Genomic DNA, 22,466 nt, shown 5'->3' with positions numbered 1-22,466 from the left:
GACAGGGTTTCACTATGTTGGCCAGGCTAGTCTCGAATGCCTGACCTCAGGTGATCCGCCCACCTTGGCCTCCCAAAGTGCTGGGATTACAGCCACCATGCCCAGCCTCTTCCTTCTCTTTTTCTATGGATACCTAGATAGAGCCACAATTCTTGCATGTTTTAAAGTTCTGAAGGCCTAATGACAGCCATCTCGCATTTAAAAGGGCTTGTCATCCATTAAGTTGGAGAGTAAGAGCCTTGCACAGCTCTGAGGCCAGGACTCTGCCTTTCACTTCTTGGATCTCTTTGGTTCACACCTTTATGGGTTTTTGGTTTTTTGTTTGTTTTTGTTTTTGTTTTTTTTAATAGGGAGTCTTGCTTTGTCACCCAGCCTGCCGTGCAGTGGCGCCATCTTGGCTCACTGCAACCCCCCACCTCCTAGGTTCAAGTGATTATCCTGCCTCAGCCTCCCAAGTAGCTGGGATTACAGGCACGCGCCACCACACTCGGCTGATCTTTGTATTTTTAGTAGAGACGGGGTTTCACCATGTTGGCCGGGCTGGTCTCGAACTCCTGACCTCAGGTGATCCTCCAGCCTGGGCCCCCCAAAATGTTGGGATTACAGGTGTGAGCCACCATGCCCGGCCCTTTATGTGTTTTAAAAGGAAGAAAAGTTAATTATTCGCTCATAAGGGATCATTCTATAGCAGCAGATGAATAAATACATAATGCTCTGGGTTTGTGACATACTTTCTCATTTTAAGGGAGAAGGTTGTGTGTGCCTTATAAACGTTTTGGGGAAATGTGGGAGAAATTCAAAGGTGACAATGGGGTGAGGAGTTTTCGATGCATTAAAACGGCATGCCTTGTCGTTTGGAGTGGGAAAAAAGATATTCCATATCGGTTTAATATGTAACATATGGCAGAAGAGGGGACTTCGGAAGAGTAACGGGTATGCAGTTGTTTGGCAGAGATGGCCAACGTGTGCCGCTATTAGGGTCTTACGGCCAGCAGGTTAGGAAGCTGGACTTAGGTCTTCAGGGCACTGAGGTATGCCTCCTAACTGGTGTTAGCACTCAGGTCTATACTGGCGGATTCACACCCCACCTTCACACATGTACAAACGCAATTCATCCACCAACTGCAGTCCTATATTTACCCGAACTCAGATAGATGCACGTGCACAATCGCGCACAGGCATGCATACGCCTCCAGCGGCTGGGCCCGAGTCCGCCCTATGACAGCGGGCCAGCCAACCCCAGGGCCAGAACTCCCTTTATAAAGTCCTCCAAGCCCAAATTCCCAGGGAAACTTGAATAGAAGTAGAAAAGTGTTTGATGATAGAAAAAAAAAAATCTGCTTGCTTGCAGTTCTTGCGATGGCCATAATGCTACAAGAAACTGTTGCATTCCAGAGCGGGGGAGAGCGAGGGCAGGCACGGGGTGGAGGCGGGAGCAAAGAGGCCGGGGAACTTGAAAGAAGAAATCAGAACTCGGGCTGAGAACGCCCTCCGGGCCGCGGGGGGTTGGCAGGGGGCGGACGAGAAGCCGGGGAAGGGTTAACGCGGGAGCGGAGCGTGCGGCGGGGGCGGACCGGGGGGGGGGGGGGCGGGAGCGGGGCGCTGTCCCTTTAAGGCGGGCGGCGCGGGCCGGCCGAGCGCGGCTGTGATTGGCGCGGCGGGATCACTGGCTCCGCGAGCCCGGCCCGGGGGAGTCGGCTGGAGCCGGCTGCGCTTTGATAAGGTCCTGGCAACTCAGTAACAGCCCGAGAGCCGGGAAATAAAAATAACCCCTCAGAGCGATGGATTTCGGGGCCGCCCGGCGGCCGAGGCGCCCGCCGAAGGCCCTGCTGTAAAAGGTGGGGGTGGAGGCTCGGCCCCAGCTGAGCCGCTTCAAAGAAAGCCCCCCTCGGACAGGGGGCGAGGTCGCGCCGAGCCGCGGCGTGGGCGCTGGGGGCGGGAGGGGGCCCGGCCAGGCGGAGGCCGGCCCTAGAGGGGGTCGCGGGCGGGGCGGCCCTGAGGAGCAGCGGCGGGGCTGTGGGGGGCGGCCCGGGGCGCGGCCGGCGCGTACCTCCCTTTCAGGACCGTGCGCTCGGCTCGCGCCTTTGAAGTGCACAGTTAAATCCACAGCGCAGTTTTTGTTGGAAGCGCCCGGAGGACATTTGGTGCGCCGAGTGACTGCTGGAAACAGGACCTGCGTTGAAAGCCGGGCCGGGCGGGGGCCGCAGGGGCCGGGGCCGGCCGCGGCGGGGGCGGAGGCCCGCTCGGATCTTTTGCATAAAAGGGGCGGTGGGGCGCGCCGCTCCCCCTCCCCGGCCGGTGGCTCTCGCTCTGATCCTGGGATTGTTGTTTCCCGCACCCCCTCCCCCGCCGCGCGACTCCCCATGTTCCCCGACGCCGCAGCCGGCCCGGGGGGGCCTGGGGCTGCCGCCGCGAGCCGAGCCGGGGGCCGGGGCCGGGCCCCTGCCAGGGGCGCCTGCGAGGTCTCGCCGCGGATCGCGCGCGGGGATCAATGGTGAGTGCCGAGGCCGAGGCAGCCGGGCGGCCCGCGCGCTTTGATGTGCGGGGCGGCCCTTTGAAGTTGGCAGGCCGGCTATTTTGGGGCGCGCTAGGGGCAGGCGCTGAGGGGAGCGGCGGACCCCAGCGCCCAGCCTTCCCGGGGGACTTGGCCGGGCAGCCCCGCGCGCCCTGCGCCGGAGCCCCCTCCCTAGCGCGGGGACCGGGTTGGCGGGGGGCCGGGAGAGGAGAGTTCTCCGAGTGGCTGCAGTGGCGGGGGCGGAGAGCGGGCAGATACCCCCCGGGGGTCGCGTCGCTGTCGCGGTTATGGATGTGAGTCCGGGTGTGAGTGCGCGCGGGAGTGCCTTTGAGAGGTGGGATGAAAGGGTAGCGGCGCCCCCCGCTTGCCCTCCCCCGCCCCCCGCCTCTTCTCCGCCCCATCCTCTCCTCCTACTTCTCTCCCCCTCCCCTTCTCCCCTCCCTGCCGCGGGTCCGCGCTAAGGGGCCCACAGCGCTGGCGGAGGCTCAGTCTGCGCGCAGGACCGGCCCAAGTCCGGGGCGCCCGCGTCCCTTGCGTCCCTTCTCCCCGCCCGGGCCCCGCGCCCGTGGCCGCTCCGGCCCCTTTTGCGGAGAGGCAGAGACTCCGCGCGTCGCCATTTCTGTACTAGGCTGCTGCTTTCTGTGCTTTTTCTGCGGGCGCCTCTGCAAGCGGCGGCGCTGGGGACCGACCCCCCGCCCGGGCACGGGACGCTGCTGGCGCGTCCCGGGGCTCTGGCCTCGAGGTGTGCCCGCCGGGGCTCTGGAGGCCTTCGGTTGCATTTGGGCCGGGGGACCGGGCCGGAGGGGCTCGGAGGACATGAGAGCCCGGCCTCGGCGGCCTTCGTCTTCCAGGTAACGGGGCCGCCCCACCTCCCCGCCGCCCGGGTAGCGCGGTGCTAACGGCAGCCCCACTACTCCGTGGGCCGCGCCGCCCAGCCCCGCGGCTCGAAGCTTCGGTCGGGGTCAGCGTGCACCCATCCCAGACCCGGGGTCCCTGGCTCCTTGCCCGGGGTTGCACCCCGTCCCCCGGTCCGCCCCTATCCTTCCTAGTTTGATCCTTTCCGTGCTAGGAAAAGCAGCTTGTTTATTGGTTAGATAAGACTTTTTTCTTTTGGAAAAAAGACAGGCTTGAAATCAGTAGAGTTTGGGATTCTTGACACAGGCAGTAGTGGCGTGAGACGGCTGGTGATCCAGTTTTGTAGGTTTCGCGGCTCCGGGAGGTGGGTTGGGGGCACGGGGGCGACGGTTCCGAGTCCGAGGCTTCTCAGCTCTCTCTCAAAGTTTGAAGATCAAAGTTTCCACTGAGTGAGTTGGTTTCTGGTTTGGGGGAGGTCAGGGAAGACAGAGGTGTTGACTGAGCTGGATTCTTGGCGGGGGTAGGGGGCGCGCAGCGAACACTCACATCTGAGTTGGGGAGGGGGCGTTTGCGTGCTGAATCTGGGAGTCCGGGAGCCCAATCCGCCTATGCTGGGCGGGCTTCTCTCGGACGAGGATCTTCTGAATTTTTAGGGAGTGGGAAGAGGGAGCGCAGAGGGAGGGGGTGGGTGGGGAGAATGGGAACCAGATGCCGAGGAAGGGCACGTTTGGAGCTCGAGTTATCTGTGCAGAGCCGAGTGGGGAAAATTTACCGAAATTGGTTTCACCTGCACACAGCCTAGCGGCTGGGAGTGCGCCTTTTTGGAGTTGATGGTATCGGGGGAGGGGAAAGGAGGGGAAGCGAGGCGCGGGCTGAGCTGCCCTGCGTGCGCCCTGGCCGAGTGGGTTTTTGGAAGGTTGTGTCTTACACCTCCGGTGTCCCCCTGCCGCCCCCAGCACTTGCCCTCCTCTCACCTTCCCCGCCTCTCCCAACAGCTCCCTCCCACCCCCAACCCCGAAAAGTGTGCAGGGAGCTCAGATTTCGCCTTTGAAAAGCAGCGCCTGATACTTTAGATGAGCACCTCGCAGATAGCTGGGTTGCTTGATTTGAATTTGAGGAGTTGAAAAGCCTGTTTACTTTCTTGCTTTGATGTTGGGTAGATCTGGTTTTGATTAGATCAATACCCTTTTCTCTCTCCCCACCTCCCCCCTTCCTTTTCTTTCCAGAGAGGAGGCTCAGATGAGCCCCTGCTGACTTGAGAGAGACAGAGAGACCACGCCGATTGCTGAGAGGAACTGGAAGAGGAAGAAAAAAATTCCCAAACTCTGTGGGAAGAGCTCCCTCACCATGAGTAGCGCTATGTTGGTGACTCGCCTCCCGGACCCCAGCAGCAGCTTCCGTGAGGATGCCCCGCGGCCCCCAGTGCCAGGGGAAGAAGGGGAGACCCCACCGTGTCAGCTAGGGGTGGGCAAGGGCCAGGTCACCAAACCTGTGCCTGTCTCTTCCAACACCAGGCGGAACGAAGACGGGTTGGGGGAGCCGGAGGGGCGGGCATCTCCAGATTCCCCTCTGACCCGGTGGACCAAGTCCTTACACTCCTTGTTGGGCGATCAAGACGGTGCTTACCTGTTCCGGACTTTCCTGGAGAGGGAGAAATGCGTGGATACCTTAGACTTCTGGTTTGCCTGCAATGGCTTCAGGCAGATGAACCTGAAGGATGCCAAAACTTTACGAGTAGCCAAAGCGATCTACAAAAGGTACATTGAGAACAACAGCATTGTCTCCAAGCAGCTGAAGCCTGCCACCAAGACCTACATAAGAGATGGCATCAAGAAGCAGCAGATTGATTCCATCATGTTTGACCAGGCGCAGACCGAGATCCAGTCGGTGATGGAGGAAAATGCCTACCAGATGTTTTTGACTTCTGATATATACCTCGAATATGTGAGGAGTGGGGGAGAAAACACAGCTTACATGAGTAATGGGGGACTCGGGAGCCTAAAGGTCGTGTGTGGCTATCTCCCCACCTTGAATGAAGAAGAGGAGTGGACTTGTGCCGACTTCAAGTGCAAACTTTCGCCAACTGTGGTTGGCTTGTCCAGCAAAACTCTGAGGGCGACGGCGAGTGTGAGGTCCACGGAAACTGTTGACAGTGGATACAGGTGAGACTTGGACGAGGGTGGGTGGGCTGATGCTGTGGACTTTGCACATGTTTTAGGTATGGTGGATGGATGGATGGGTGTGCTGCAGAGACTGACAGGTCTGTTGAGAGTTAGGACTGCTGGCCATGAACTCTTTTTGATCTTGCTTTTTGTTGTTTAAAGAGGGGGAAAGTGATGAACATACGGCTAAATACCTGCAGTCTTTCAGTGCTGACATCAAACAGTAGCAAGGAGTATTCACTAATGTGGGTTACTTATTATCCTGGGCCAGTGTCTCAGAAGCGGCTGAGAGAGAGAGAGAGAGAGAGAGAGAGAGGACAGCAGCTTTTGATGCCTCTGAGTCACCAGATCCACTAAGCGCTGGTTTTGGAAGGGGTCACTTCACCACTAATCAGTAGGGGGTGGAATTAATGTGGGTAGGGAGGCAGCTGGGTTGTGGTGGAGGCACAGGAAATAATGTGTGCACCCATTGAGGGGTAAGTGGGATTTTTTTTTTTTTTTTGAACTTTTCTGTTAAGATAAGAGCCAGCAATTGGCTTAACTGAGTTTGTGGTTCTCTTTGTAGAACTAGATATTTACCCAGCAAGAAAGGCCTCTAACTTGGGAAGGTCCTGTGACTTTCCCGAATGAAGGACCCTTAGCTTTAGAGCCTGCTGGCATATTAATCCAGGTTTTAAATGCTCATGAGTCCGAGGGTCAGACTTCAGTTGATTATTTTGTTAGTGCTGATGGAGAAGAGATCTTGGCCCGGGACTACTGGGGCCCTGGAGTACTTTCTCTTTGAGGCTTCAAAGACAAATAGTTCTTTGCAGAATGGCCAAGTCTTAAGATTCTTGACCTTTGGAGGCAACTTCAGACCTCTTGTTAGAATGAGTTTTTCTGTTTTCTCCCCTCCTCCCGACTTCCAGATATCCAAAAAGAGAATGAGCCTCTGAATTCTGGGGTGTGGTTCATGACAGGCAGGGAATGGGGCTGCACTTGACTGCTCTCTGAATGGTGTGTCTTGCTGCCTGTGTGGATTTCTCTGTGTGTTAGGGGCCCAGGATGCGATCTGATAGCTGCCTCTGGATTTCCCTTGCTCTGTAGGGTGTGGTCTCTAGTGCTCAGCAGCAGGAAGAGAGGTGGGCACCAGATGGTTGATCCTGAGCCTCTCGGGGGGCCAGGTCTGAGCCTAGCGGGCCATGATTTTAGGGGTGGCGGAGAGAGTTGACTGTTGGCGAGGAGGGGAAGGGCTTGTTCTCCAACCACCAGGGGGCGCGCTTGTGGCTTGGGAACGAGTTTTACTCAGACATCTGGTCTACACCTAAGTGGAACCAGGTTGACTTTTGCAAGGAAGCACAGGTTCCAGGGAGGTGTTTCAGCGTCTTTATGCTTATGGAGTCAGGTTGTCTGGGAGGAAGACCCTGGGTCTGGCCTCTGCAGTGGGTCAGTCGCTGGGCACCTGCTATGCCTGCCGGCACCATTATGAAAACATTTGGGTAAGCCTCTGGCGCTGGCCTCCTTGCCCTCTAGTCTGGCAGCCAGAGCTGAGACTACGTAAGGGCCCTGGTAAAGGCTCCTTCTCCAGGGGCCTCCTGACTGGGGCTTCTGTGTCTCCCACTGTCGGGACCGGAGTGTCACCTTTGTAAATAGCAGTATGTGGTTTTGGATGTTCTCCCCAGGCAGGGCTCTGCTGTGAACCCTCCCCTTTGTGGGTGGGCAATTGAGACCCAGCCTGGGCTTGCCTCATCTGGGATATTACCAGGATTCGACTCCTGAAGCTTTTGAGATCCAGAAGGCAGGGGCAGAAGCTCCTGTTTTCCAGGGCTGCCTTCTTGGCTGTGAACTGTGGACATCATTGATAAAGAGGTGACAGCTTGTCATTGACCTGAGAGTTTCCATACTAGATTCATGTGTGCTTCCTCCCACTGTTGGGTTGAAATGAAGCATCTTCATGGACTCTCTGAAGCTCATGTGTCTTAACTGGGCATATTTAAAGAGAATTTGAGACATAGCCAGATGATCTAACATCATTTTAACGTGCAAGACATTCGAGTGTGTGCACAGTATATCAAAAGGTCTGCTGAGTTATTCCAAGGCTTGCGTTCCAGCCTGGTCCACCACTTACTACCTGGGTGTTGAAGCCTTTCTGAACCGCATGTGTCCATCTGTAAAATGGGTGGGCACCATTCCTTCTGTCTGTGTCATAGGATTGTTATTAGGACCAAAATAATAAACATGAAAGCCTTTGGTAGAGACAAACGTTTTGAACAGCCGCAAAGTGTTATAATTAGTATAATTAGTAATGATAATGTCAAAAGGGCAACCAGGTTGGGATGTCACTTTTAAAGGGTGACTCTTGGCTTAGCCCATTTTCCATTGTAAGGTTTTAGAATGGCCCCCTGTCCCCCATGCCTCAACTTTCTTGTTGAACTGAAGTCTGGTTTTCCAGCTAGTTCTTGGAATGTAGAGATCCCCATGTAAGATTTAAGGGCCCCCCTTCCCTCCCTCGCACACTCACTCATTCTGCAGAGTACCTGGCATCTGGGATGGGCTTAATAAGTTAGTAAAATGAATGAAACAGAAACGTCAGTCCTGCTCAGGAGGGTCTTGCTTCATCAGCTGCTGAGGAGCGGTCTTGGCAGCTGGATGCCCAAAGCACTGGCCGGGCTTGCAAGCCCTGTGTTTACCTTGGGCACTCAAAGGAGCCTCATTTTTAACGACTTGTTTGTGTCCTTACTGATTTGGTGTCAGGTTTAATATAAATAGTTGGGGCGGAAGAGCAGGAATTATCCTCAGAGGGCAGGACTCTGGTCTGAGTGGTTGAGGGGGTTGCCTGGGCTTTTGAGGATGGCTATAAATAACCTAGAGCAAAAGCAACTTGTTGGTAGCAGCACGTGTAAAACCCCGGCACACAGACACACGCAGTGTTGAGGTGTGTGCGAAGGGGGGTTGTGGAATTAGGCACTGGGCCCAGCATTTATTTTAGGGAGGAGAATACGGTGCTGGGTGCACAGAGCCCTCCCTGTGTCCTCGCCTTTCTGCACGGGCCCTTGTGTGTCCTGCCCAAGGTGGGGCTCATCTGCCTCCCGTTGGGCCCTCTGCTCTGGCCTCCATTAAAAGAAGTCGGGCCCAGCAGATGGCCCTCTGCTGGCTCCGAGTGCTGCTTCCAGTTCTCTGAAAGGACTCGCTGATGAGGCCCGTTTTTGTGCGGAGCCATTGGAATCAAGCTTGGCTTCAATTATCAAAGAAAATGATGCCATAGGAAAGATATGCTGGAAGCAGTAGTCCGCAATTAGAGGATGGAAGCTCTGGTGAGGGTAGTTTGCTAAGATCCACTTGTAAAAGTTTGCCTGTTTTCAAAAGGCCCCGTTGCCCAGTGCTGTTGGAGTCCTGGCCCCTTGCCGAGTGTCCCTTGATCTTGCCTTAGAAAACGCTTGTTGAAGAGGGTATTGCCTTTTGGGCAGTGACCTTGTGAGTAAATTTTCAGAGGGCTCTTGGAAAGCCCTGAACGCACAGACTTAGAAGCCTATACTTTTGAAGTTGCATTGTTTTGAGAAGGGAACGTGAGGAGGAGGAGGAAGAGGAAGAGGAGGAGAAGGAGGACCTCTTATGCTCAGTTCTATCGGGTCAGTTCTGTGTTCCCTATGTGGAGGCTCCCCTCTGGTATATGGGGCAGGGCAGGGCCACAGCATCTCATTAAGAGGAGATAAGAACAGGATAGGGGAAAACAGAAAGCAGCCGGCACCTCCTTTCCCTGAAGGTTCCAGGGGTTTCTGCCACCTGCAGGCTGAAAACCCCTTGCTTACTTGAGGTTGCAGACCAGGTCTGTGGATGTGAGGCTGTTGCAAAATCTGCACCATAGGCCTCTACTCTGTGTAGGAATTTAAAATCCTCGCAGCAACTGGAAGCACAACAGTCCTGAAGAAATAAAGCATCTGGGTACAATTACCGTAGCGTGGTTAAGTTTCTTCCCCCACCTTTTTTTTTTTTTTTTTTTAAAGTAATCACAAGAAAACAGCCCCACTCCGTTTTCTTAAAATTATGTGGCACTTTTGACAAAGGTCTGAGTTCTGAAAAACTGAGTCTCTGCCTCTCCCCACAACCCTGCCTCCTTTCTCTGCCCCGTCTTGTTATGATTGTAGGAAAATCCAAGTACTTTATTGCAGTCAACTGAGTTAAGAGCAGTATATTCCATTTTTAATTACTGGTCACACAGTAGTCCTCTATTTTGGAAGTGAAGGGAGACAAGTTTATTTTGGGATCCATGTGTTAAACGAGTGCAAAGCTGTGTGAGCACACATAGGGTTTGAGTTAGGTGTCTTTTTTGCTGGGAGGAAGGAATTTTCTATTGAGTCATTTTCTCCCCACAGAGGCTGAAGTATAGCTCTTATACTGGAGACATGGTTGATGTGTTAATACCACCAAGATAGCAGGACTGAAGGCATGGAAGAAAGAGTGTTTGAATGCTATTTAAGGCTGTTTTGGCTTTTTCGGTGCTGCACCATGCCTGTTAAACTAAAAAACTTTTCCAGCAACCCATCTGATGGTCGTAGGTCCTTTAAGGATAGTCAACAAGGTTTTGAGTTCCTGCCACGTGCCACTCGCTACTTTCAGCATCGGAGATTCGTGTGAGGACAGGGCTGTCCCTCATGGAGCTTACAGTCTGGTTTCACAGGACAGGTGTTCAACGTGGAAACACCAGTGCCCAATCATTATAAATCATGATAAAGATGATGAAGGAAATTAGGGTATTTGAGAAAATAGGAGCTCTCTGGTTTTGTTTTTGTGTGTGTTTTTTGTTTTTTTTTGAGACGGAGTCTCGCTCTGTTGCCCAGGCTGGAGTACAGTGGCACGATCTCGGCTCACTGCAAGCTCCACCTCCCGGGTTCATGACATTCTCCTGCCTCAGCCTCCCGAGTAGCTGGGACTACAGGCGCCTGCCACCTCGCCTGGCTAGTTTTCTTGTATTTTTAATAGAGATGGGGTTTCACCGTGTTAGCCAGGATGGTCTCGACCTCCTGACCTCATGATCCACCCACCTCGGCCTCCCAAAGTGCTGGGATTACAGGCTTGAGCCACCGTGCCCGGCCTGTTTTTTGTTTTTTTTTTTTTGAGATGGAGTTTCACTCTTGTTGCCTAGGCTGGAGTGCAATGGGGTGATCTCTGCTCACCACAACCTCCGCCTCCCAGGTTCAAGCGATTCTCCTGCCTCAGCCTCCCAAGTAGCTGGGATTAGAGGCATGTGCCACCACACCCAGCTAATTTTGTATTTTTAGTAGAGACGGGGTTTCTCCATGTTGGTCAGGCTGGTCTCGAACTCCTGACCTCAGGTGATCCACCCATCTTGGCCTCCTGAAGTGCTGGGATTATAGGCATGGGCCACCACGCCCGGCTGGAGCTCTCTGTTTTTGTTGGCGCTTGGTTTTTTTTTTTTTTGGAATTTTCCTGTGATTTTCCCCAAATTACTGTGCCTTTGTTGGTTCCTTTGGAGACCTAAGAACTTGACGCAGAGGGCCAAGATCCAACTGCCTGCTCTTCAGGTGGGTGCCCACGTCTGGAGAGGTTGTGACTCAGCCCAGCAGTGAGCACTGCAGCCAAGTAGGCAGCCGTGCCCAGCCTCTGACTTCTGATCCCTACTGAGAGTTTACAGAATGGCCTCATCACTGGATTCCTAACCAGAGGAAAAAGCCCCAAGGAAGTCATCTTGTGCATCCTGCTTTGAGGCCTCACTTACACACCCAGATGGCCGGGCACTTTGGCCTGTTTTAAAGACTTGGGTGATTTCACAGCCTGTCCCCACCTACTTTATGGATTTCCTCTGACCATTTAGAAGTATTTTTTTCTTTCTAACTTTTGAAGCCCATTTCCCCTTGTTCTTCCTTTAGTGGGGATGCTGAACAGAGAGCCCTCCTTCTCAACTATGAGGCCTTTTTCACTGAATCAACCTTCTCTTCTCCAGAAGAATGAACTGTTCTTTTCACCCTCACCACTCCTCTCTGCCCTTGGTGTTGGGGAATTCTGGATTGAGGACACATGGACCTGGAGGAAGGCCTGGAAGATCTTACCATTCTCATTTAATCTTCACCAAAAAGTCCTAGGATGTCGTGAGACTTCCTGCCCTCTACAGATACGAGAACAGGGTCAGAGTGTCCACGTGACAGTCACAAGTCACTTGGTCAAAAGTGTTGAGGGGTTCATGTGCAGCGCTGCTGGTCTGCACCTTCTGGTCAGTTCTTTGCCTACAGCATATTTCTAAGATCTGACTTGATGCAGTTGGACAGGATCAAGGGTACAGCTGTGGTCCAACTCCTCTGGCCAAGTCTGACAAGGCCTTTGGCCCACGTCGTGCTCAGTTCCCTCCTTGGGTGTTTGTGATGATTACGGGGGTCCCTTCTGGCTTAAAAAGTTTATGGCCCTGTAACTTTTTGTGTTTGTTTGGTGACTCCACCTAGCGCAAACTCCTTAAAGGCAGGGACTGCCTCTCCCACCTTTTCCGCCCCACCATCCCCTGCTGAGACAGACCCTCACACCAAATTGTGGCGGTGGCTTCCCCCAGGGCTCCCTGCCTGCACCCACCCCTCCTTTCAGTCCAGCCTGGTAAAAGACCTTGGATCCTATGTGCTTTCTCCCTGCCAGTCCCCTGGCACCCCTGCTGTCCCCGGCCCCTCCCCATCCAGTTAAGACAGGACTCTTGACTTCACACTGAAGATCTATTTCCATGTCTTTGCCAGGCCTTCTTAGCCTGGCTAATTAGACCCCTCTCTCTCCCTAGTCTAGGGAGAGATTTTCACTGCCTTTCCCTTTACCTAGTCCTGGGTGTCATCTCCTCAATTCCTGCTCATCTGTGAGTCCCATCTATCCCAGGGAGTCCCATTAGTCCCATCTGTCCCAGGGAGCCATCCCCAGCCGTCCCTCCTAGAAACGTTCTATCCATCATCTGGGTTACCTATACTAAGCCACTCCTTTCCTGCCCTTTATTCTATGAGAACCTGGAAACATGTTGAGTCTAGTCTTTGTATTGGGAGGCAGTCTGATTGAAAGCCAGGTGACTCAATCCATGCCCACCGGTTCCAGCTGTGTGATCTGGGCAGGCTGCTGGAATTCTGGACTCCAAGGGCCTCATCTGTAGAATGGGCACAGTCCAGTGCTCCTTCTCCCCTCCTCGTGGGCCTGTAATAACACTGAGTGTACCTCCCTCATGACACCCCCACAGTATGCTGACATGCCCCCACCAGGCCCTGGGTGCCAGGAGACCAGAGTTCAGCACGTAGCAAGTGAGTAGGTGCTTGGTGAACATGTGCAGACAGCTGACTGTCACCTTTCTGGGTCCTTTTCATTTGCCAACCCCATGGCCATCTTTACAGACCAGCTGCTGTGGACTCATAGAATATTTTCTCTTTTCTGAGCCTTTCTTTTCTCCCTCACTTGATTTCTTTGTTGCTGGCACAGACTTGGTGGGACCAGTGGAGGATGCCAGGGTCTTTGTGAACAGGCCTCCTGGGACTTCAGGCCTTAACGTGGTCCCTTACTACAGCCTGCCGACCTATCTGCCCCTCCCCCCTACTTAAGCCCCTCACTGGTGACACAAGAGGAATGCAGCCCAGCAGGAGACATGCACACTGGTTGTTCTGGAAGGAGATCAAGAGGGTGAAATGAGGAGCCAGAGGCCATTGAAACAAAAGGGCTGGAGACACCGGAGGAGGGGCCTGGGCCTTCCTTTGAAACAGCTGTGTTGCTCATTTCACTCCTGCTGCACTAGCCAGCCCTGGGGAGAGGAAGCCCGGGATGGGGGAAGGGGCATGGCAACGGCTCATGGCAGAGCTCGCAGGTGGGATTGGAGTCCTGAACGTTGTCTTGAACTTTGCTGTCCCATCTGTCCAGCTCACCGTGGGCCCAGGGTCGAAGTGAGAAGACCACACTGGCCTCTAGCTGTTTGCATCTCTGGACTGGGCTAACAGACCCCAGACAAGGAGTTTGGATACTTAAGATGTCTTGGGGCCCTGAAATTGTATTCTTTGGTGCAGGATTGGATAGGGAGGTGGAGCGGAGAAAGATATTCCATCTCCACTGACTTGTTCCCCTGCTCCATTCCATGGCCTCCTCTCCTAAAGCAGAGTCCAGTTCCTTCCTCTCTCTAAGTGCATTTAGAACTTCACAGGATCCCCTGGGCTGCCTCTGGAATACCCTCTGCCCTGGCAGACCCACCACTGGGGACAGAGGAACCAGCTTGCTTTCTCCCCAGGGTGACGAGCTGGTGGCTCAGGAGGCCTCCCTTTTGTGGCCTCTGCTTTCTGCCCAGGTGAGCAGCTAGACCCGGGCAGCAGGTTGGCGTTGAGCAGATTGTGGGATGGTGCGCTGGATTGTCCTGGGGTCACTTGATTACCTGGGTTTCTGGTGAGGGTCAGTGACTGAACCACTGTTGTACTTTGCCCATAGGTCCTTCAAGAGGAGCGATCCTGTTAATCCTTATCATGTAGGTTCCGGCTATGTCTTTGCACCAGCCACCAGTGCCAACGACAGTGAGATATCCAGCGATGCGCTGACGGATGATTCTATGTCCATGACGGACAGCAGTGTGTGAGTATCCTGGCCACCCTTCCGTGGGCTTGCTTGGGAATGGAAACCACCTGGGCACTTAGCCAGAATCGTCTGTCATCCTCACCTGGCTTTGCAGACCCCACCTGTGCGTGTATGGACATCGGTTTGGTGGGAGGGGAGTATGACAAGGGTATGGTGCTGGTTAAGGAGGATGACATGGCCATCTGGGTAGGGTAAAGCTTAGAGCTTTGAAAGTTGGGAGGATATTGTAACAGAAGAAAACTAAAGGACAGTAGAAGATTAGGATGAATGAATATTTATAGATTTCTTGAGTTTAAAAAACCTTCTTCTGGTTGTCATCTGGTTGTCCCCGTGGGAACAGTTGCTTGGCTGGTCCAGAAACCCAGGTATCCTGTCTGCAGAACCAACAGCTGGGAGACAAGGTGGCATTAGAAGGGTCTGTGTTTAGGTATTCATTGTTTTTGGAGGAAAAGGCATTGCAAGTGGGGGTGAGAAAGCCAGAAATCTCTAAAGAGCCACAGCGTGTAACATTCCGCACTGTTATGTTTTTAAATGGACATCGTTTATTCAGTAAGTGTGTGTGGAGTGTTAGATACTGAGGACCCTAAGTAGGGACTGTCTCCAAAGTCGTGTCTGATCTTGGACCTTTGGCAGACAGCCTTTGATTTTTGAAAGTCACCCTAGATATTGGCTGGTCTGATGAGGTCAGAAGGCCCTTAGTCAAGGTAACGTTTTGAATTTTAGGTCATCTGAAGTCAAGTCATGGCAATCTCTGTGGATGGACAGCAGTGATCCTCAGTGAGTCTCATGAGGAGGGATGTGTAGCTGTGGCCTGGGTATCCCCGTCTGCTGCCATCCTTTGAGGTTTTGGTTCAGGAGACCCAGAGTGGAGCCTGGGGATGGGGGGGATGGCTGAAATTTCCCAAAGGTTTCGCACCCAACACCCGGTTGAGACTCATTGTTCTAGAAATGGTCTTTGAAAGCTTTTCAATGTTTTGGAGTCAGAATTTCGCCTGCTAAGGGAACAATTTTGAAAGGCAAACCCATTGAACCGTGTAAGTTCTGGCACACTTATTTAGAGTTTGTTCCTTTTAGCTTCCTAAAACTGGACCATCTATTCTTCCAGTTTGTTTGAAACTATCTGGTTTTCATTGGCCAATGTCCTGTTGCCTGGCCTGTGGGTGGCATGGGACCAATTGGAGGGAAAGTTGATGAGGTGAGTTTGGGAACCTACTATTTATTTTGCTGGTGTCTTTTATTGTGTTACCTCAAATTCCCTTGTTAGTAAAGGGAGAGAGATCCTTAAGGTGCAAGGTTCAATTTTAATGAAAACAGCATTTTGGCATTAATACACATCTTCCATCCAATATGGAAACAGGAAAGTACACACCTTTCATCCAGTATGGAGATATGAGAAGTTTCACAGAAGTCAGTTTTCCATGTTGACCGAACTTTCAGTATCCATACTTGAAAAAATTATGCTTTGATAATTTTTTGGTGGACATATTTCTTAGAATACATTTGCTCTGTCATTATTGAATAGTATTAGACAGGGCATAATTTATCTCTCAGTTATCCAAATAATATCAAGATCTGTTTGTGTACTTTGTTGTAGTGGTTCTCTCATAGTCAATGAGGGTGCGTAGGGTTATCTGACCCTTTCCCCTTTGAAAAGTTTTTCTTTTCTCTTTTCATTCTCCCTGCTGTGATATTTTGCTGTCTGTGTGCTTGCTTCTAGCAAGCATTCCTCCTGTAGCGTATATTAATTTGTGCATTGTGTGGGAATCTTAGCATTATGTGTAAAATAAGAGTAAGTTGAAATTGATTGAAGGCATTGAGTGAATCTTCTAAGTCAAATGCAGTTTACGTAAGATGATAAGACTTCTGTTTGGTTTTCTTAGAGACTATTTTTGGCTTGCTTCCTGGTCCTTGGCTGCATGTCAGTCCCCATCATTGAGGTGTTATTCTGGGTTCATGATGAGATAATTTGGGTGTAGTCCCATACTTATTTCTGTTTGATCCTAGCAAGACCCAATCAGAAAGGTAGGCAGGCAGATACCTGGGATTTTACAGATGAGGAAATAAGGTCTGGTGCTTCCACAGCCATGCACCTCTGAGACAGACCTCAGGTCCAGGCCACACACAGGCCCTGCACTTTGCCCGCTCTGCCCTTCCCCCAGGCACGAGCATTCTCAACATGAGATCTGTGAATAGGACCAGTTGGTCATGAGACCTTTGAGCCACTTTGGGTTTCTTTTATTTATATTTCTTAGTAATCAAGACTACTTTTTAGGAAGACTCGTTCAGGGAGGGGTAGAAGGGAGCAGGTTCTAAGTTCTCCCCTGCAGCCTCCCCATTTACTTCCTCTTCTTTTATCCTCTTCCCAGAAGAAAAACTTTCTTTTATTTAGAGGTGACTTTACAACTCTCACCCTTCTCCCTTTAGCTGAAGCACTTTGGATTCCAAGCATGGGGGAGCCACTTTTCAGGGATCAGAAAGGTTACCTTTGCCAGTCCCTATTCTAGGTGGCAAGGGTTAGTGTGTAGGTCAGTGAGGCCCACTTTGATACAGAGACAGAAGGGCAAGTCCCTCACATAGCAGCTTTCTCTTTGGGGGCATAGTAGATACCTTTAGGTCCCTGGTGGCAGAACCTGTTAGTGTTAATAAGCCTATCCTGTGGCAAAGCTGCCTTGGATGGATAATGAGTAAACCAGTAAGCCAGGAGGAAGTGCCTGCAAGGCCTGGAGACCCGTGGGCTCATGGTGTTGGCTCTGTTCGTCCTGGTGGTGTTGCGTGGCTCTGTGCTCTCTGCTAACCAAGTGTGCAGGTTATCAGATTAACTGTCACAGTTGTGCCCACCTGGGCATTTATACTAATTGGGAGTGCATTTGGCATCCATGTGGGATCACTGTCTCTTGGGCATTGTGGGGCTCACTAGAAAACATCAGAAGGGTCTCCAGACTTGTTGGCACTGACTCAAGCTGCCATTGGGTGCCAGGCATGGGGGTCTCTGGGGCCCTCCCCACTCTGCTACAAGCAGACTTGGCGATGCAACGTGTTCTCTGGCCGACTGGCCCTGGGTGTGTGTGATCCTGCCCAGTGCTGGGCGGTCACCCGGGATTCCCAGGGCTGGGATCAGACCCCCTCTTCAGAGCTCTGCCAATTGTGGGCCTCGTGCAGATGAGAGCGCCGGGCGAGAAATAAAGTGTGTGGGGGATGAAAAGCTGAACTGAATCGCTTTCAGCCCATTGTTCATCCCGGGAAGCTTAGAGGGGATAAGAGGGTAGCAGGCCCCTTTGAAATTTCCTTGAACAAGTGAATAGGAGCGCCCCATAAAGCATGAAAAGAGCCCTGGCTGTTTCTCCCCGTCACAATGGCCAGTGCGGGCCGTGAGGGGCTGGGGAGGGGGGCTGGCTGCCCTGCTGGGAGCTGGGGAGGGAACAGGGCTGGGGAGGGGGGAGGGGGAGAGAGGGGGGTCACAGGCAGCCTTCAATAGACTCCAGAAGGTTGGAGTTCATTAGACACAAGCCCAGGAAAGCAATCGTCTCATTTGCGACAGAACCAATTAAGTCCCGGGGGCCTTTGCAAGAGGCCTGCGTAGAAGTTGGGGCAGTGCTGGCCTGCACTTGGTTATTCCAGGGAGCCACACGCCGGGGCCTGAGTGTGCAGAGCAGGCAGGGGCTTTAAAGAAATCATTGCCTTCTTCCAAAGCCTACTGCTGACTTCTGTTTTCCTGCTAAGTAAAAAGCCCTGTTAAAGATGGCTGGGGATTTGGGCCTCTGAGAAGGCTGTTTTATGAGCCTGTTACTCTGAAACCTGCATTCTCGGAAGAAATGGCTTAATTTTTTTTTCAAGACGGAGTCTCGCTCTGTCGCCAGACTGGAGTGCAGTGGCACAACGTTGGCTCACTGGAACCCCTGCCTCCTGGGTTCAAGCGATTCTCCTGCCTCAGCTTCCCGAGTAGCTGGGACTACAGGCGTGTGCCACCACGCCCAGCTAATTTTTCTATTTTTAGTAGAGACGGGGCTTCACCATGTTGGCCAGGATGGTCTCCATCTCTTGACCTCCTGATCCGCCCGCCTCAGCCTCTCAAAGTGGTGGGATCACAGGCGTGAGCCACCGCGACCTGTCAAAAAAGTTTTTTAACTTTAACTGCCAGACTCCCACCAAAATTCTTGCAGCACTGGAGGCAGAAGGCTTGTGGGGCCATTCCAGGGCATCAGGCTTAGAAAGATGGAGTGAAGGGGCAGAAAACATCAGAAGCAGCAGACTCTTTGCTGCCCAAGTGTAGCCATGGTTAGAGGTTGCCAGGAAGCATGAAAGCTAAGTCAGTGGCGTGGAGGCCTTTGTCCCTTTCTGCTAGGAGCTGCTCTTATAATCAGGATCAACATACGTTTGTATGTTGCTTTAGCTCTGAGTGTCCCCAAATCAGCACAAGATGATTTTTTGGTGTTCCACACAGGGAATGTCGTGAGTTATTTATTTGTATTTCTTTATATCTTATTTATGGGGGTTTACTTTGGACACCAGGAAATGCATCTGAGTGAACTTCAGATATTAACCTTTTCCTACAAACCAGGCTTTTGATGTTGGCTGTGATCAGAGGCTGCCTTCAGAGTGGTTGCCAAATGAAGATGCGAGTGGACGCATGTGTTCATGAGTCTGCTATTTCAAAGTCGCCAGAAAATGACATTCAGGGTAGGTCGGGCATGGTGAAGTCAAAAGGCTAAGCTAATTGGCTCGACTCAAATGGCAGCTAAGTGGAGTCCACACTTCAAAACCGTGCTCCCCAGAAACAGCTGGGCCTAGCAGCAGGCTCGTTAACTAAAATGTTTATAATTAAAGGAGACCGTATAGGGACCGAAACTCTGGTGCTCTCCAGCCCACAGGCTTGAGCAGCCAGGAAACTGATCATAGACTTTTAGAGCTTGAATAAAAGAAGAGAGGCCCCCTTTTGGAATGAGGGGCTGTTTTGGAAGAAGATTCTTGGCTGAAGGGAATTAAAGCCACATTTCCTTGAAGGCGTCTGTTAGCATTTCTGAGCCTCTATGGGCTGACATCTTCCTTTTCTGCTCTGGTTACAAGTTGCCTTTCCAGCAGTTTAGTCCTTCACCTGCCCTGGGTAATGGAGTGTGTGTGGTGGTGGTGATGGGGGCAGTATGAGGTGCTTATGAAATAATTTGTTCCTTTTGCCTTCAATATTGCAGTTAGCTACTCCCCTCCCCATCCCTACCCCCATCCTGGCTTTTTTTTTTTTTTAAACCTTATTATATGGAAGAAGAAAAAGAGGCGTAAGAGCTCTACCATTGACTTTCATCTGGGAGAAGGAAAAGGAGAAAAGAGTGAAAGCTACCAGTGGAAACGTCAGAGTCTTGGAGGGGGTGAATGGGGGACTCTTCTAGGAGTCTTGAAGCCTTATGTCACTTGTGTCATGGTGGGGTCCATGGAGTGCTTGACTCCTGCCCCCAAGACTGTCAGGAAGAGGCCTGGAGCAGAGACATCCACTGTCTTAAGTCCCCGAAAGAGAGAGCTCTAGGGCAGCAGAATTTGGTTAGACCAGCATGAGCCCAATCTGTGGGATACCGCCACCCCCACCATACAAGGTGTTTTAGGTGAGAGATGGGGATATTCAGCATGGCTTGGGAACCACCTGGCAAGCCCCATAGCTAGTGAGTACTATGAGGTTGGGGAGGACTTTCCAGAACATTCCACAAATTTCCTCCTCATCCCTTCTGAAAGGTGACTGCATGGGGCTTAGGAAATGGCACCTCCACATTCAGACCATTAGGAAGCTTGACTGCTGGTTGGGGCTGGGAAGGGCGTCTTATTGAAATGAGGACCAAGTGTAGGTTGTTAACAGATGCTTGTTCTGGAGTCCAGCAGTGGCTTGGGTATGAGTTCTCAATCTGCTACTGACTGTAACACTAGGTGACTAATTGAGCATTTCTGGTCATCTGTAAAATGTGGCTCATTAAGGTTCTTATGAGAATGAAGTCTCATTATAGGTCTGATGTCTGACCTACAGTAGGGACTCAGTATGTAGGAGCTGGCATTCTCAGGTTGGGATCAGTTGCCTTGGGTGCGATTTGGTTTCTGGTCAAGCCAGGCATGCTTGAAGTCCCATTTTCAACTGTGCCTGCTAAACTACCCAAGGTGAAGAAACAGAGTTTTGATAAATAATCTTTAGGTGGGCTTGGTCAATGCCGAGCCTCATGAGTAGGAGGCTGACTGGGAGATGTGTTTCTCCAGCACTGGTCAACCAGCTGCTGCTAATCTTTCCCACAGTGCTCTGTCTCTGCTCCATACTCACCTTTCTTTGGGGCAGTACTCACACTTGTGGGTAAGCTGTTGCTGTGACTACTGATCTCTCTTCTCTCCCTTCCCTACTCCCCTCAATGCAATTATCCTTTATGCACTCCTTAGCCAGCCTTTGTTTAACATACATTGGTTTGTTGATCTATTGGAATCTTCATTGTCCCTTGTGTGGCCCTATTTTCTGACCTAGGTCAGCAGACTTGAAAATGCAGCTACTTAGAATTCTAGGGCATTTGAGATAAGGAGCTAGAGGTTGACCAGTTACTCCTGGCTGCCTCCTGGGTATTTTTAGACATTGCTAATTATCCTAAAGTATTTTTCTTCCACCCTATGAAGAACCAAACATTGGGGAAAGGGAAGTAGCCAAACACCCAGTTTCAATATTTACAGCCTCCAAGTATGATTCATTATGAAAATGTTTGCACCCCGAGGCTTTTGTAAATAAGGGACCTCCTGAAGGGACATCAATGGGAAAATAGTCACACCTTGACCATTCTGCTTTTAAGAAGGAAATTCTTTCTGGAAAAAATCATGGCAACTCCAGGTCATGGTTGTAGTGAACAGTAGCTGGAGTGGAGGCTTTTTAAACATTCTTCTACTTGTTAATGTTTTGTTTTTAAAAATATAATGGATAGGGGCCCAGACTTTTACAGGTCTTTGCCCAAAGGTCCCTTTCTCAATGAGGACTTCATTGACACCCACATCCAATTTAAATTTGCAGCTTACCCACCCGCCAGTGATTCTCCTTTTCCTGCTGTGTATTTATTCATAGTACATATCACTAACATACTATTTTTTATTTTGTTCATTGCCTGTGCCTCCCCATTAGAATATAGACTTCAAGAAAGCAGTTGTTTGAATTATGTATCCACTTTGTCTGCTGCTCTCTTGCCTAGTGCCTAGGAGAAGATCTGGCACATAGTAGGTGCTAATCTTTAAATGGATTGCACAGACCACCACATAGTAGGGGCTTTTCTTTTCATGCCCACATTGGTCATGCATCTTTGAAAATTCGTTGGTTGCGGGGTGGCAGGGTTTGGAGCTGAGAGAAGGGGCCAAAATGTTATACATTCTTTTTATTAATCACCCTGTACTGGTTTATAAAAAGAATACATTTGGAAATGACTGGGAAGTTGACTTAGAGAGTTATGCATACTTCACTAATGCCTGATTTAGCCCTCTGTAGGTTTGGTCCTTATCCCTACAACTTTCTGCCCTGGCCCTCTCCGTAAGGTACTGGTTCCTGGTTTGAAGCAGTGGGAACAAGTGGGAGGACCAGTGGGGCCTGAGAATCTCCTACTTGGGACACCTATAAAATAGGGGAGCCTTTGCTCTGCCTAGGCTGGCTGGAGTGTAACCCAGTTCTAAGACAACAGCCCAAGAGATGAGCTTTCCAGGCTCTTTCCAAGTCGATGCTCCTGCATCCGAGGGAGCCAAGTTTCCATAGATGATTGATGGGCAGGATTTAAATTTGATCTTGGGTGGATCCTTCCCTGTGGGAACACTGATGGTATCTGGAGACATGTGACACTCCTATGGAAGCATGTGACCCTGTCGGCGGGATCTTAAGATGGCATATGAGAGTAGCCCATGTGCTGAAAACATCCTTGTAAGGCTGTGGATTCTGTCTTTTTCTTTCCCTTAGAGATGGAATTCCTCCTTATCGTGTGGGGAGTAAGAAACAGCTCCAGAGAGAAATGCATCGCAGTGTGAAGGCCAATGGTCAAGTGTCTCTACCTCATTTCCCGGTGAGTACAGTCTGGAGTGAGGAGACACCTGTTTTCTGCCATGTTGAGTCCTAAAGAAAAGGAGTGGGAGGTGGAAGTTGGGAGGTATAGGGAAGGTAGAAAAGAGCAGTCCCTAAGGTCCCTTAGGGCAAAGGGAGAGAAAAGAACTGGACAATAGGCATTACATGTTTTTTGGGTTGTGATAGTGAGCACAGTCATGTGATTATGAAGTTGTCAATCAGTTTTGCTATAAAGGAATACCTGAGGTTGAGTAATTTATAAATAAAAGAGGTTTATGGCTGGGTGCAGTGGCTCATGCCTGTAATCTCAGCACTTTGGGAGTCTGAGGCG

At 51.5% G+C, this 22,466-nt stretch overlaps 1 protein-coding gene across 3 annotated transcripts in view; it reads left to right on the top strand.

Moving 5' to 3' along the window:
* The first annotated feature begins 1,639 nt into the window (after positions 1–1,639).
* The window catches only part of AXIN2 (axin 2), a 33,532-nt gene continuing 12,705 nt past the window's right edge, over positions 1,640–22,466 (top strand). For 2 of the 3 annotated variants that reach the window (XM_025362283.1, XM_025362285.1), the window contains exons 1-4: positions 1,640–1,838; positions 4,597–5,532; positions 13,951–14,091; positions 22,034–22,136. In XM_025362283.1, coding sequence (XP_025218068.1) covers positions 4,718–5,532; positions 13,951–14,091; positions 22,034–22,136 — 1,059 coding nt within the window. In that variant the 5' untranslated portion in view covers positions 1,640–1,838; positions 4,597–4,717. Of the gene's footprint in view, positions 1,839–2,988; positions 3,367–4,596; positions 5,533–13,950; positions 14,092–22,033; positions 22,137–22,466 lie in introns of those variants that run through there. The other variant, XM_025362284.1, reaches the window with a different exon arrangement.

The sequence above is a fragment of the Theropithecus gelada genome, chromosome 16 (assembly GCF_003255815.1).
Source record: "Theropithecus gelada isolate Dixy chromosome 16, Tgel_1.0, whole genome shotgun sequence".
Taxonomy (NCBI): domain Eukaryota; kingdom Metazoa; phylum Chordata; class Mammalia; order Primates; family Cercopithecidae; genus Theropithecus; species Theropithecus gelada.
This window is presented reverse-complemented; position numbering and strand designations above follow the sequence as displayed.